General features: G+C 42.8%; 1 protein-coding gene across 1 annotated transcript in view; it reads left to right on the forward strand.

The window, feature by feature from the left end:
* The first annotated feature begins 6,339 nt into the window (after positions 1-6,339).
* Positions 6,340-16,589, forward strand: part of LOC118691203 (neural-cadherin-like) — a 62,168-nt gene continuing 51,918 nt past the window's right edge. The window contains exon 1 of the mRNA XM_036390315.1: positions 6,340-7,348. Within this exon, the coding sequence (XP_036246208.1) occupies positions 6,340-7,348 (1,009 nt within the window). The remainder of the gene's footprint in view (positions 7,349-16,589) is intronic.

The following is a 16,589-nucleotide window of genomic DNA, read 5'->3' on the forward strand; positions in this document are numbered from 1 at the left end:
CACTTTGAAAACTAGGGCTTTTTTAGGGAATTGATAGGGTATTTTTAGGGTCCTTTCAGGGCATGACAGAGGCTGTGGGGCAGCTTGAGGGGCACTGTGGGGGTTTGAGGGTGGCAGAGGCTGGGAGCTGAGGGAGGAGCAGGGAGAGGGGACAGTGGGTGACACACCGAGATGCTGAGGGTGGCAGGGGCAGCTGGAGGGTGACACTGAGAAGCTGGGGGCGGAGGGGCAAAGGAGGGGGATTAAGGGTGACACACAGGAGCTGAGGGGCAGCTGAGAGGGGGGCTTGAGGGCTGGACAGTGCAGTGGAGATCAGGGCTACAGGGTACAGCTTAGGAGGCAAGTTAGGGTACAGGTGCAGCACCCCTTAGCCCAGCCCTAACCTCAGCCTAAGCAGCCCCACTAACAACAGCCTTTTCCCCCAACAGCAGCACAACACAGCAACCCGAACAGAGAGACCAGAGCAGAGCCCTCCCGGCGGGACAGGACACAACCCTCACACCAGGACAGTGACAGAGCCCTCAGAGGACAAGATCCACTGTAAAAAGGTAGGGAAGACATCTGAGGGTTAAAGAGCAACAGGTGGCAGGTTTTTTCAGGATTTTTCCACAACTGCTAAGGATATATAGGGGATTCTTGAAGGTTTCTTAGGACATTTTTGGCTTAGCCTTAGCCTAAGGCAGCATTTACTGCCTAGGGTTAGGGTTACACCTAGGGTTAGGGTTTTGAAAACCACAAAGCCCAGAGCTCCAGGCACACTGCAGCTGCAAAAGGCATCCCAAGGAGAACACAGAACAGCCAAAAGATCTTCCTCCATAGCTTTCTTGTTTTAATAGCCTGAGACCACAAGAGTGAGGAAGCTTTCACAGAGGCATTGTGCCTCACAATGGCTCACAATGGCTCACAATGTGGTTCCTTGGCTGTACAAACAATATTTTCTTTGATACAGCAGCCTGTAAGTTTTGGTTCCTAAATTTCCCTTTACAGCAGCTGTAAGCTTTGGTTCCTAAATTTCCAGCATTAATATGTTTGAGTATTTTTAACATGTAAGTGCACAAAACATACATTAGATAAATCCAAACATTTGTTTAGGTTTGTGTCACTGTTGGGCTTCTTTAATTTTCAAAGATGAAGGTGAGATAATTACTTTAAAGGTGGTTTCTCCCCTTGTTGGTAATACATTTGTCTTTATCACTGAGTAAACCAGAATATTTCTTACAATAACTGTTCTGATTGACACCCTTGCTATTTGTGATGTACTGTATAAGATACCTCAAATGAACCAGACACCAGGTCATTGTACTGTCATAGTGTTTGGAGTTATGTAAACAAATGTTATTTCCAAAGGATTGTTTCTAGAAACCTCTTGTCTGTACCTTTCTGTTCAATGTGCTGATGTGTAATGCTTTAAAGTTTGCTTCCTCCTCCCTGGGGGCAAACCCCTCTCAAACCCAGGCAGCCTCTACGGAGGAGGGTTGCACTGGACACTGGATCTAGGTCAGTCCATCTGTGGCTTTCAGAGCTACTGCCCTTGGCAGATGTGGGCTCCCTGATTTTGCAGCAGTTGTCTGCTCCAGACCCTGGAGGCCTTCACATCCCAAGCCATAGGGCTGCAGTCCAGTGATGTCCTTTCCAGAGCTGGGGAATCTGGAAGGCCAGATTCTCAGCAGCCCTTTAAGCCAGATGCTGAGCAGCTCACAAGAAGCCTGCCTGGCTTCTGCTGAAAGCTGGGCAGAATGGAATCAGATACATTTTCTTTGCCAAACTCCACATTCTGACCGTGTAATTTGTTCTTCTGATATGTTCTGCTGAGTCAAAAATAATTTGGGTTTCACACATAGAGAAACATGATGACCAAAACAAAAGATACTGAAGTTTTAGAGAATTACACTTGTGAATAGGAAAGACAAGCAAGAATTAATGGGTTCTTTATGTTTATTGCAAGATTACAAATAACTGAAAAAAATTGGAACAAGATTTTACTAAGATTTAGTGTTTGGCATATGTATTTGTTGTATTTTATGTATTGAATGTGAAAAGAGCAGTCTACTTCTCACAGACGTTTTATTAAGGCAGTATGGGGATGGAACACAGTCTTGAGAAAAATGAGCATTTAGAGACTAGGATAAAGTCATGCAAAAATCATTATTTTTTAAATTTTTTTAAAACTTTTTTCTGTCTTAGTCACAAGTCAAAAAAACTTTATCATGTGAAGACTTAAGGGCTTAAGAAAAGCTTTTCTGTAAAGGTTTTCAAACTGTTTAGGGACATTATTAATGATGTGTTTCTACTGGTAAGCAGTAAGGCACCAGCCAGGGAAGACAGAGTATACCTTTAGAGTGTGATTAGAGTGACAATTGATTGTGGCTGTCTTGTCACATTTTAAAACACCTCAGGTTCCCCTTTTTATAGTAGAGAAATGTATTTAAATATCTGTATAGAGGCTTTGCCCCGGCGGTCCTGGTTGTCCTTGATGGGCTGCAGCTGTGACCAATGGAGATAACTGGGATAAAAGGGGGTGGGTTAGCCAGGCAGGGAGAGCCTTGGAGGAGCCCTGACCTGAGAGGGAACAGCATGCAGCAGAAGGAGTCAGTGAAGATCTGCAGCCATGAGAATACACCAAAGAGGTATGGACTTTAGAAATCTGATAACAACAATATAAGACTCTAGAAATAATAGAACAACAACACCTTTTGGATGTGGTGGTATAGCTGATTTAGTTTGATTATAAGTCATGTAGGAGGTGTTTCCAGCTGTATATGTATGTCCATTTAGGTACATGATTGTAATTAAAACATTTGCTCTAACCTTGGACTTGTATATAGCACACCATGCTTAACAGCAGAAAGGGTCTTCCAGCTGGTTGAAATAAACTGGAAAGTAATTGTTATAAAATAATGAAAGATACCGAAAAAGTCACTAGCTTTTCCCTTTTGGAGGAAGAATTCTGCTTTTAGCCTGACAGAAGGTGTTTCTTGCACTTATTTCAGCACTAGACTCCAAGAAAAATTTGTGACTTATAGAGAGAAAGCTGCATAAAGAACTAGCAAGGATTACACAACAACAGCTGTACTTCTGAATAATTTAGGTTTAATTTGCAAAATTATACAGGAAAGGATTAGGACTTGCATTTGAGAAAATGGAGCTACAAGTGTTGCTATGAAAAGTGGCAATGTACAAACCATCCCAAATTGCACTGGGGCTGTTGTGTCACTCTGGGCTGGGCCCTGCAGACCTGCTTGCCAAGACTCTTGTAGAATCCTGGCTGGGGAGTAAATAGTGTAGGAAGAGCTTCCTTTGGCTGAATATGCAGCAGAGCAGAGCCCTTCCTGAGGGTTTAAACTTGTGCTTGACAGGAATGTCTGGCAGGTGCACCTGGTGGCACACACAGCATCTTGCTCTGGAGGGGTCAATTAATTCTGTTATGATTATATATTTACAGTTATTTATAGTAAAAGATCTTAGGGGACTTCCAGCCCCTTTCTTCTCTGGGAAAGCCAGCTATTGAGTATGTGGCAGTCAAGAGCACTCACTGCTTCAGGCATATTTTCCTTTTGATCAAAAGCAAAGTTGATTGTCCCACTTTTCCCAAAGCCATCCTGCTCTTCAGCTACAAGGTATATGTAAACCAGGAAGAATGTCTTGTTCTTCTCTCCTGCCTCAATATTGACACTGCAGTCCCATAAGGTTAAGGCAAGATTTTCCTCAGAATGTTTCCTGCTCATATTTCAGAGGAATTCTGATTTGTAAACTGCAAATTCTCCATCAAATGCTTGTCATGATGTTTCTGTAAAAAAAAAATATGTTTATATATAAATCACTAAGTTACAGACTGTTACAATTCAGTAATTTCCAAACACGAATTCATAACATTGACAGAGATTATGCATTTGTCTTGGCTTTGCCATCACTTGGTCACATAGATGGACCTCAGTAACCAGCAGGTTGGTTTAGCTGATGCTGTGTGTGACCAGGAGAGATCTGTGGCCATGTGAAATCTCTGGAAACGATGCTCACCTGCAATCCAGGCTTGCAAGAATCTGCAGCCTCTGAGCCTGGGCAAGAGATTTACTCTCAGGTATGTAGGTGTACCCTGAGGGTTGTAAATCCTGAATTTTACAGAGAGAAAAGAGGGAAACTTCAAGTTACTGCAATAAAAGATGCACACATGTAATTCAAGGCAGGACCAAAAAAAATCTTGCTTTAATGTAAGAACTGGTGCATCTTGACAAATCCAAATTTAGAGGTAACAGAAATAAAAGATTTTGTAAATGGGAGGATGGTCTGGAACATTCAGAGAACCCTGATGGGACCGCAGAGAGTGCTGTTCAACAGTCAGGGAAAGGATGCAAATGATATGTAAATGATATATTCTAGATCTCAACAGACTTGTGAAGTAGAAGACCTGAGGAGCTTGTACTATAAAGTGACAGTGGTCAGGATTTCTGGAGGTGGGCTGAAGGCAGAAGGACTCTGACTATCCAATATCCAGGGCACCAATTCAGATTCCCACTGATTTGCAGAGTTGGTAATAGGATTAGGGAGTCTCAAGTATTTCTCTATGACTACCATAGGGCAGTGAACTATAAAACAACATACTTTTATTTTTTTAAGGTAAGTAGAGACATGGTATAAGGTCTCTATTTCTTTCTAAAAAAACCCTTGTGCAATCTCCCAGTTTCCTGTCTACATGCTGATTAGGATAACATAGTTTGAGTTCTGCATTTGAAATCATGAATGAGGCTCATCTTTAGTCTGTTGAAACCACATATGTGTTTAAATTACTTATCTGTTGAACATCTGATGCAGAAGTGAAAGACCTTGCAAAATATAGCACTGTTCCTGGTATTTACAGAGGTAAATCCTGGTGGATGTAGAAAACAGAACTCACTAAAATGCTCTCACTAAATGTTTTGATCAAAATTTGATGAAATTGTAATTGTAGATTCCTTGTAGTATCCTAGTAGCTAGGAAACTCTTGGGAAAATCCTTTTACCTTGAAGCCACATAAATCTTTGTGACCAAATTATGGGTTCTTCCTATCCCATTCCATTCTTTATTGCCCTTTGCTCTGTACACACAAGTGTAAAATTCTATTTTAAGGCTAAAAAAGCACTGAAGATAACATCTCGGTAGAGGAGGGTGCTTTTATAGAGACATTTCAATGTGAGGCATAAATGGAGAGATTGTGTGAAGCTGATGATTTGTTTCTCCCTAATTGCTTGCAGGATGAAATGGAGAAAGTCACTCCCTGTTGAGCACTTGGGTTTTTCATTCTGAGCCTCCCATAGGCTTCCTACTTGATCCTGGACTGCCAATTCCCCAAAGAGACAACCAGTTTGTCCAAAAGGCTTACAGGAAAGCACAATTTTGTGTCCATGAAGTTTTTCACAGTCTTGGGTGGTATACATAAGGGAAATGCACTGTTTTATGAGAAATGTAAACATTATTCAGTCTCATGAAATTCAAGTAATGTGACCAATACAGAGTATCTTTTATTATTTTGCTGTTCTTTAATCTCAGAATGATTCTTAATCTTAAATGATTCATGTACTACATAAACACAGCCAATATCCATTTTGTATTGTTTTGGACTTTATTCTTGAAAGCACTGATCTGTTTTGAAGAGGAATTGCATAATCCAGTAACTTTTTCTACAACATCCCTGATTTATGTAGTCATAACATGGTGAAATTTACTTTTATTGGGTTTTTTAGTTTTACTCTAAAAATCCAAACAGGCAAATAAATGCTGGGTTATATTTCTCTCTGGTTATCACCAGAATCATTCTTTAGTCAAGCTACATTTCATCAAGAATTTCTTTACCTTCACAAATCCGGAGATATAAGGGAGCTAATTAATTGTGACCAAAGATGTGACTTCAGGTCAGTGACAGCCCTCAAGTACAAGCTGAGAGCAAAACTGGCATTTCAGAATAGGTAGCTGTCTAGAAATCGACAATTAAATGTTTTCAGGGGCCACCGGAGTGCTAGGACAGCTTGCTTGACATGTGACAGACTGCAGGACATCACCTGTGCAGCGATGCCCGCGGCGCGCGGAGGAAGAACTCGGCTGCCGGAGGAGGAAAAGCGAGCGGCACTTGTTCCGCCAGCGGGATCGTTTGGGCAGCTCGCCCGGCGGGGACATCCTACAGCCGGCGCACGGGACGGTTCGCTCCGCGTGCTCTCGGACCGGGGAAGGCAGGGCGGGGGCGGGAGCGGCCCCGTGTGCCCCGGCCCCTCCCCGCCCGCCCACTGCGGGGAGCGGCGGGCAGGGCCGGGCAGCGCGGGGAGCGCCGCGCACCCGCCCGCCCGCCCGCAGCCGCCGCTCGCAGCCGGCATGGCCCCCCGCGGAGCGCGGCGCGCCGCCGGCTGCCTGCTGCTCTGCTGGGCTCTGGCCGCCGCCCGCGCCGCGCCGCGCAGGACACCCTCGTTCGACGGGCACGTCGCGGAGAACCGGCCGGCGGGCACGCGGGTGCGCGGGCTCAGCATCCCCCTGACGCGGCTGGGGCCCGAGCCCTGGTGCGCCAAGGTGCAGGGGCGCCGCTGGCACCTGCAGCTGCTGGGCGAGGGACACTCGCACTTCCAGGTGTCGCTGGACGCGCGCACGGCCCGCGTGTGGCTGCGCACCCGCCGCCCGCTGGACCGCGAGGCGCGGGCGCTGTACTCGCTCCGCCTGGGGCTGTGCTGCAAGCGCTGCGCGCCCCAGGGCGCCGCGCCCGCCGAGCTGGCCGCGCTCACCGTGCGCGTCCTGGACGACAACGACAACGCGCCGCGGTTCGTGGGGCCGGGCTCCGCGCAGCTCCGCGTGGAGGAGACGCTGGCGCTCAAGTCCCAGGTGTGGCAGGCGCGGGCCGAGGACGCGGACGCGGGCGCCAACGCGGAGCTGCGCTACTTCGCCCTCCCGCGCAGCGCGCACTTCTTCGTGGTGCCGCGCAGCGGACGCGTGGTGCTGGTGAGCTCCCTGCTCCACCTGCGCGCTCCCATCCCGCTGCGCGTCTACGCGCGGGATCGCGGCCGGCCCGCGCTGCTCAGCGAGCCCCTGGAGCTGGAGGTGCTGCCGCAGCCCAAGCGCCTCCCGCCGCCGCCGCCCCGCCGCCGCCGGGCCGCGCTGCCGCCCGCCGCGCCCCTGGCGCTCGCCCTGCCCGAGGACGCCCGGCCGGGCACCCGCCTGGCCACCCTGGCCCCAGCGCGCTTCGCCTCCGCGTGGTTCGAGCTGCTGTCGCCGCCCGTCGAGGAGTCGCCGGTGAGCGTGGAGCGAGAGAGCGGCGAGGTGACGCTGCGCGCCGCCCTGGACAGGGAGGCGGTGGCCGCCTGGGAGCTCGTCGTCCGCGTCCAGGAGCGCCGAGGTGCGTGTTAGGCAAAGTCTTAGACGAAGCAGTGGTCTGGTCCCATCGGGGAGTCCGAGGACAGTTTGGCCCCGGGTGACTGCAGACAAAGCACCTAACGATGACTTAGCATCAGGTGTCATATGCAGTGCTGTGGAATGTACTTTTGGTCTTTTAAATCTGTAAACTATTAGCATTAAAAACACTGGAAGTGACCAGAGGCGCTATGTAGTTTAGGAAAAGTGGACTGTACAGCTGCGTGAAAATGCTTGGAGCAGTAAGGTGTTTAGCAGAATTTAAGTGTTTCACTGGTTAGAATTTTTAGTTGTTACTGAGTGGTCGAGGCACAGTACAGGTGTTTGTTATTAGAGTATTCTCTATAGTGCTCGTCCTGTAAGTGCCTAATTTGCAGCATGCAGCTGAAGCCATTGAGTTTTGAGTCATTATTAAAGTTGAGTGTGTTTGACTCACAAGCCTGACGTGGGGTTTTGCAGGACTGGAGCCCTTGTGTTTAGGTAGCTGTTCTTTTTAAAAAAATATCTCAGGAGTTCAATGTACACCATTAAAATGGCATGTCTGTGACTTAAACTGTCATTTTTCACAAGCTCTTACTCAAATTAAATACAATAGCTAATTTCATTTGCTGATTACACATATTGCTTTTTAAAATTCTCTTTTCCTTTTAAATTGTGATGTTGGTTAATATTTTTCACCTATAAAAATACAGATTAGTTTAAGCACATTTTTAATTTATGAATGGTGGATATCTCTGCCCATTAACCATGTCGCTTTTTTAATTTTTATGTTACTTGGATTGTAACAAGATTGCAGAGATTACCCAGAATGAGTATTGCGATTGTAACAAGGTTGCAGAGATTGCCCAGAACGAGTATTCTGGAGAAAATCTTATCAGAAGACATGAGTTGGTTGGCCTGATTTCATCTTGGAAAGGTTCAGGAAGGGTTTGGCATGATGAGACTTTTAGTGGTTGTGAAAACGATTAACTGCTCAGCAGTGCAGCTGCTCAGGGTGATTTCCCTCAGCCACAGAGCAGCGCAGGCGGGAGAGATGAAAAGCTTCCCACGCGATTCCTCTCCTTATCGCGCCGGCTTTTGACTGAGGGGCAGCCCATAGGAGCGAGAGGCAGTTTATTCCTCGGTGTCTGGCAATCCCTGAGGATGCCTGCAGGGCTCTAATTAGCGCTGGCAGTTTCGGTGACACGGATGCTTCCCCCTGTGAAGCAAGGCTACCCCAGCAGCTCCTTTCGCTCGGGTCCTGAGGAGCAGCTCTCAGATCCTCCTCGCCTTCTCTCTGGGGTTTTGTCGTGCCTGTCGCTGTCGCGTGTTGGTGTCAGTCACTTGCACTGGCTTTGAGCTGTGTTCCAGCCTGAGCTTTGGCTGCAGACCAAGAGCTTGACAGACCAATTTCCAAACCACAGCACTTTGTGTGTCCGACCCCCGCTAGTCAGTCTGGAGCAAGGCTGCCTGCCGGGGGGATTGTCATTGCTCCGAGGCAGTGACAGAACCCAGCGGGTCAATCCGAGCGTGCTGCTGGGATGTTCACCACTCTGTCATGTAGCTCAAGTTCCAGCCCTTTGCTGGTGGCAGCCCCTCTGTCAGGATCAAGAAGATGTTGTTAGAGCAGTGGTAGCTAACCTTGCCCCGGGTTACTGCTGGTCTCACCTTTGTGATCGTTTTTTCCCTTACCTAGTCTGAATATAGAAGTCTGAGATTGCCTGGAACAAAGCTTGTCATTCTGTCATGCCTGAGATTTCACTTCCAGGGCAATGCTTGCTAATGGAGTTTACAAAAATCTGAAACAAGTTTTTACTTAATTTTAGGGATTTTTTTTTTTAAACCATCATATATTTTCACTAAGTAGTTTGGAGCATTTTCCAGTAGCCTAATGTATTAGTGCTGGTAGTATGTAGTAGTAAGTGAATAAATCTCTAAGAAATATGTAGGACTAAGTTCTGACTCAGAGATTAGTTAGACAGCAATTAATTGTGGACAGTCCAAATGCCATACTTTAGGTAGTGATGATCTAAGTTTCTTGGTTTAAGGGAGACCAAATTCAAAATGCATCTTAATACTATTGTTTACATTAGTTAAAGGTTAATAAAGACTTGGTACTTTCAACTCTTTCAAGTTGCAGAATGCTTTCATACTCATTTTATAGGAGTTAAAATACATTTGACATAATACTTTGAAACAGATTTAGAAAGTTTTCTCTGCTTACTTACAGTCCAAACTGCAGTCATCTGTAAAATGAAAACCAAAAGGAAGGGATAGGAGAAAGATGCCTAGCATAATGATGTGTTTTTCTTAGGCTGAAATAGGTGCAAAATATTGCAAAAGCTCCAGAGAAAACACAGTATTTACAGAAGTGAACTTTCAGGATGAATTAAAGTGTGGAGATGGCTACACTGAGTTTTGTTGTGAATAAAAGTGCAAGTTCAGGTTCTTCCTCCAGTTTATTTACTTTGCTTTTAGTGTTTGTGGTCACTTATTTTACATTACACATAACCATAAACATTTCAGTAGCTGTGGTTTCTAGTATTAGAGCTTATGATATCAGGTGTCTATTGTCAAGTGGTATAATATTGTATTAATTTCTTCAATATATTTTTCTCTTTCCATTCTTCTTGCTGCCTGGTAACTGTGAACTGAAATGAACCAATAATTAATTCTGTCATTACTCTCTTCTTCAACCCAGGCAATGATGTTGAGGATAAGACAAGATGTTTAAATACTTTAGCATATAAAGTCTACCCTCTTTTCAGTGTAGTTTATTGAGATTCATTTGTAATGTGCACTTCATGACTTACAGCAGTAACAAGTGCTTAAAAGCATTGTGCCACAAGTGATCCTAATGTATCTCTGGGCACAGTAACTGTAGTTTTAGTTTGGTTTTTTTTTTTGTCTGATGGACCTTTCTCAAATTAGTAGCAAGAAGATGGGTATATGGTAATAAAGCAACATTGAGCAGTTTATTCCTAGTTTGTGACAGCCCCCACTCTTTAGCTCGTAAATGGGACTGTGTAGATGTCCTTTGCCTGAATTGAATTTTCTTCAAGTGGCATGTAACAGGCTGTATGTTTGTTATTTCCCCCCTTTAGCTAAAAGAGAAGTTGGAATATTTTTTGTTTGCTTCCTCTCAGTTCTGTCCTGGATAATCAGAACAGCAGTGTGTGCAGGGCTGGGCTTCCAGATGCAGCCAGACCTTTGGTATCTCAATATCCAGCTATCTCCCACCTGTTGCTGACTGGGAAGGGTTTTCTCTCTCTGAGCTGCATTTTGTGGAAGGTGTGAGTCAAGGGAGCCCACTCCACTTGGGCCTGGCAAATACCTATCAGTGTAAAACGCTCACTCAGTACTGCCTGAGTACTACTTGGTAGACCACAGGTTTTGTGCTGGTGTATGTTCACCCATGTCAGGGGTAGATTTGAAGGGCTTTTGCAGTCTGAAGAACTTTTCAGCATCCAGGGTAGAGGTTTTTTGGCAAAGCTGCAGTTGAGCTCTAAGACTTTTGTTAGTGATGTGCACAAATCACTACCATAATTATTATCATTACCAGTGCATTACATGCTGTGGTTGCTTTGTGACCAGGCATATTTTGATTATCAATGTCATGGTTTTATTTTAATGTAGATGCCCCAAAAAAATCTTTTTTATCCTTTGAAATAACAATTTGGTCTATTTTATTGCTACAGTAAAATTAACTGCAATATGTAGAGGAAATACTGTGTTACTAGTTCTGTTTATTCATTGCGTATCTCTCTGGATTTTTGTTACATTGTAGACTTAGTTTTATCATACTTTTGTTTTCTGGAGTCAGTAATTAGTCACTAGAAAGTAGCAACAGAAAAATCTGGAGTTTTTTAATGAATGGGTTTTGTTTGGTTTTGGGGGGTTTTTGGGGGTTTTTTGTTTGGTTTTTTTTTGTTTGTTTGTTTGTGGTTTTTTGGTGGTTTGTTTTTTGTTGGTTTTTTTTTTTTTTTTTTTTTTTTTTTGTTTGGTTGGTTTTTTTGTTTGTTTTGGGTTTGGGTTTTTTTAATGGAATGGGCTCTCCTGTGCCTGTGGGGGAGTTTCAGGGCCTGGACAAGAGAGGACATAGTGTCTTGGTTGGTATTTCAGCTTCAGGTGAGCTCCTACCCAACCTAAACTTGAACAGTGCCAGGCTGGGATCATGCACAACCTCCCTGAGACGCCTCTTCAAGTCTCTCACCAGCCTCACAGTAAAAGATTTCTTCCTAACATCCTAACCTAAATTTCCCCTCTTCCAATCTGTACCCATGACTCCTTTTCTTGTCACTGCACTTCCTGACAAAGGATGTCCCTCTGGCTTCCCTGCAAGCTCCTTCAGATACTGGAAGGTGCTGTGAGGTTCTGCCTTGGCACCAGACAGAAGAATCAATCTTGAGAGCTGACAACACTTGAAATTGAAGAATGGCCTGGCAATCTTTATGTTTTTCGTAACTAGCAAACATTTAATCCAAAATAAAATAAACCAAAACACAAACTTGACAACCTCAAACCAAAGGGAAACACCAGGAAAACCCTATGCATTAGTTTGTGCCATATAAATAAAGAGAATGCCAGAATGTCAGGGCTTAACTTGTTTTTTGGCACATGGTCCTTGAGGAGGAGTTTCCTCTGGTGACCCAATGATCACTCAGCCCTGGGTTAAATTCTTCAGTTAACCTTGCCTGGAAGGACTGATGGTTATGCTCACTTTTTTGGTGGCATTTTAGGATTTTATGCCATTCAATTAGTTGGGATACAATTTACTCTTTGCAAAAGCATAATGCTATTTTAAGTTTTTACCCAGTGAGCAGAAGGTAACATTTCTTAGACTGTCATACACATTAATATTTCAACATGGGGTAGCATTTAATTTGAGAAGGAGCCATTATTATTCCATTAGTGCTTGGGGGAAGTGCATTAAAGATCCCACCTCTCTAATCCTGCTGTCTCAAGCTCCCTTGACCTTACTTGATCCATGAGCTTTAGCTTTGTAATCTCCTGCCATTCATTTTTTCTCATCAGGGGATTCACTGAGGGTGATGTTTGACATGCCTTCCAACAGTTAACAGCATCTCTTGTATGTTAAATATATTTACCCTGTTTAAATCAACATAGAGACTGGAGATCCCAATTTTGGTAATATTTTCACCTTGAAGGATTTTGTGCTTGGAAGTCAAGGATCATCTGTTTTAATTTTATCTGGGGCCTTAGTCCCTTACTAGCTGTATTGATTCTGGGGGGATCATCCCTAAGAATTAAGTAGCTTCTGGGTAATGTTTTGCCTTTTACATTTCTTATTGCCTCTTTCATGAATTACATCTGTCAACAGTTACACTTCAAACTCAGCTTAAGTTGAAATCATCATCTATTATCCAGCAGATGGATTTCATTAAACAGCAGTGGGTTTCATGCACTTAAGTAAAAAAAAGTGTGTTCTGTGTGCATTCAGGACAGCTATGGGTGTTTACAGGTTGGGAATGTTACTGATCTGTGGCAGAAAGGAATGTCTGAGGAAGCTGTGGAGCACCATCTTGGTGTTTGATCAGTCTGAATATTTTGAAATTTCCTGCTTTTTATTCCAAGCAGTCAGATTAAAAATATCTTTCTGAGACTGCTGTGACTTGAACACCAAAGCTGTTTAGATCTTCTGGCTGTTTATCATCTCAAACATTCAGTTTCTACAAAAGAAATGAACTTCCTTTTTTCTCAAAATCCAACTAAATTCCAGCACAAATTTGACAGTTTGATAGAGCAAATAAATTATAGAACATCCAGGCCAGGCTGGATGGGGCCTGGAGCAGCTTAGTTTAGTGGGAGGTGTCCCTGCCCATGACAGGGAGGTTGGAATGAGATGACCTCTAAGGTCCTTTCCTACCCAAATCATTCTAGGATTCCACGATGATCCAAGGATGTACAGCAGGCTCTGTTAGTGAAGCTACTGATTGTGGTGGCATTTTTACCTTTTTTTTTCCTTTTTAAAAATTTTTTCCTCCTTGCCCATGAAAGACTATGGAAAAACAAGCTGGATTTTCCCCAAGAAACTCTAAGAAAGATTTCATGAGAACTTCCCATCTTACAGTGGCACAGTGGCTGCTCCTGCTTTAGCCAAGTCCTCTATTTATGATAATGCTTTTTGGCAATCAATAGTAATTCATTAAGACATGTTTTGTTATTTAAGGAGTCTGTTGTGATTATTAATTTGCAGTCATTATTTCACATCTGGGCACGCTTGGTTTCCCTGACTGCCACCCTCAGAAGATTGATGCCACACTGGAAGTCCCTGATAACATGGTCATCACCTTAATGCGTTTTAATTGATTATTTGTGCTAATATCCTTTCTGCCATGATCATTGAGATCCTCTGGTGCTTTCTTTACTTTTGTTTTCTGGTTTGCTTTAACTTCTATTTTAAAAGCTGTATGATGGTAAGGAGCAGAGACATGCCAGGCTGTCATTATTCTGTCTGCAAAAAAGATGAGGCATATTAGGAGAGAACATGGGCTGTCCCCAGCTTGAGCCCATCAAAGTTATCTCTTTAGAAGGTTTATGTTTTATGAATGAGCAAACTACTGTACTTAAAAGTAGCCCATCATATACCTCAGGAATTTTCAGAAACGACAGTAGAGAAATGTTTGTGCATAATTGTCCTATTTTTTGAAGGATATACAGTAGGACTGGGTACAATAACCAGTAGCTTTTATCTCATGTTATGGTATGAAAATGGGAAAAGAGATTTCTCCTGATTGCAGCTAGAGGCTTAGGGCATTAAGATTTTTTTTCTGAAGATGTGTCTTCCCAAACTCTACACTCAGTAGGTATTTTACATGAAGGCATATTATAGAGTGAGGTTTTAAAATAACACAGTATGATATTTGCAGAGGGTCTTCAAAACTTCAATATCCTCTCAACCAACTCCAAGCATTTAACTTGGAGTAACCCAAATAAAAACCCCAAGTTTTCAAAAAACATTTGTCTATTTAGGGTAAAAAGTGGGAGCAACCTAAAAAAACCCACAAGCCATAAAGAAAAATACCAGCTTGAATACTTAATTTGCTGATGGATTTAGGGCAGTATGTAATAGCAATAGTAACCTCAAGGCTTGCAAGACTTTTAACACTCTCATAATCTTCTTTTAAAAATAAATTGTAATGACCTGAAAACGCCAGGAGCAGCCTAGCTTCTCACCCATTGTGGTTTAATCATGATAATATAATACCTCTTCCCTCAGAATATTCATGGAATGTACAATGTTTGTCCACAATTGCAGAGACATGTTCAGTCAACTACATATTCTCTATTGTCAGATTTTTAAAAATCAGAATGTCTGGCATTGTCAGTTTTATCAATTACACTGATGCAGAGAAGCCTACATTTTGCATGAATATAAGGATTTTATTTCCAAGTCTCGTCTTATAGAATTATCCATTGGATTTTTGAGAGCAAAGACAGTCATATAATCCTAATGCAATCAGAAGTCTGAGAATCCGTTGGATTTCACAGATTGACAGCATCTTTTAAAATGACATGGTGAAAAGAGATGGGTTTAGAGGCAACTCTGACCTACAGTGTTTGAAACTGCAGTCAGCTTCAGCAGGCTTGATTTTCAGGGCTTGGTTTAACCAGAAGAGCCTTCAGAAGCTGCTGTTAACTCAATGATTAAGTATGAAATCCTTTGCCTTCTTCCTGCCACCTTTGGTGTAACTTTATTGGTAGGTGGGAGAATACTTTTGCTAGTTGCTGTCTGAAATGACAGGATGTATCAATTTGCAATATCTCTCTGCAATCCAATGAACCTTTATAACCAGCTGCAACAGCAGGTTGGAGCAACTGGTTTGTTACTCTATGTTAAAATCCCTTCCCAGAAAATTAATGGTGAACATCACAGAAGAGATTTTTCAAATAAGCCTGGATTCAGTAAAGCTGTAAAAAGCTAAAGCAGAAGAGAACCATTATCCCATCAAGATACCTGATTGGTTTTTGTAATTTTCAGTATGTTCTTCCATCTTGACAAGTCTTTAACTTGAACTGTCCCAAGAAGTTCATGATTTTGAGAGGGCTTTCCCTTCCTAAGTTCCTCTGTGTATCCTAAATTTGATGTAGGAAGTGTAACCCAGTCTTCATAGTGTATGAGTATTAAGGCTTTTTCCTGGTTTGTTTGGTTGTTGTTATTGCTGTTTAAATGTTTTAGAGACTTTCCCTATTTTTTTACTGACTCATCACCATTTATTTCCATTTTTACTATGATTAAACTTCCCAGCAAGTTGTTTAATTTTTTTGTTTGCTTTTTTTCTGAGGGATGAAAATGATGACTGATGATGTATAATATATTTCCTGTGAGCAGAAAGGTGGCCAGCTAGTGTATTACCTTACCTAATATGGTTGGATTTCAGAGCAAGGCAGTATAATAAATCCTTCTGTTTATCAGTTTTCAGCCACAGATAAGCATGAAAAATAAGCAATTACAGATAGATACCTATGATGAAGTTTCAGCAGTGGATTATGAAGATTGATTTTGGTGATAGGGAATGAATTTCAGTGCTACAGCTTTTGTCAGTAATATTAAGTTAAAAGGAAGTAATTCCAACTGGAGGGAATATCAGAGAGGAAAAAAGCAGACTTCAGGATGAGCTGCCCTAAGAAGGATTTTTGATGATACACGAATTGACTCTAATAGGGAATTAAGCAGCTAAAGTAGGAAAAACCTCTGGACTTGAGTTTATAATTTTAGTTTTAGTTTCCTGTATAAATTGAAAAGAGAGCTGTGGAGGGGGCTTAGATTTGATACTGCAAAGGGCAAATAAATGGTGTTTGCAAATATATGGGAAAAGCAATCTGCTTATAGAACCTGTTTTTGCTATTTTCCACGTTGAAGAAAAATAAGAGGAAATATACTTTCTGATTAAATAAAAAGGTGATTTTACCCTTTTGAATAGGAAGTATTATTTTCTCTATGACTTTTAAAAATACTCATTTTTGAAATAAGATATTCCAGTGTTATGTTACTGTCATGTTCATGATCACCAAGGGCCATTTTGTGTTTTATCTCCTCTTGCTCAGTATCTGTGAGAAAGCAATTTAAATTTTTCTGTTGTCTGAAGCTAGGGAAGAAAATCTGTCAAATGCAAAATCTGTGTGTATGCCAACAGCCTAATTAGCAGAACCATTCTTTGAGTAGGATTTTTTTGAATGGATGACATTGTGTAAGCTATCTATGGTGTTCCTGGCTTGAAAGTCAA

This window comes from Molothrus ater, chromosome 12, assembly GCF_012460135.2.
Source record: "Molothrus ater isolate BHLD 08-10-18 breed brown headed cowbird chromosome 12, BPBGC_Mater_1.1, whole genome shotgun sequence".
Classification (NCBI taxonomy): domain Eukaryota; kingdom Metazoa; phylum Chordata; class Aves; order Passeriformes; family Icteridae; genus Molothrus; species Molothrus ater.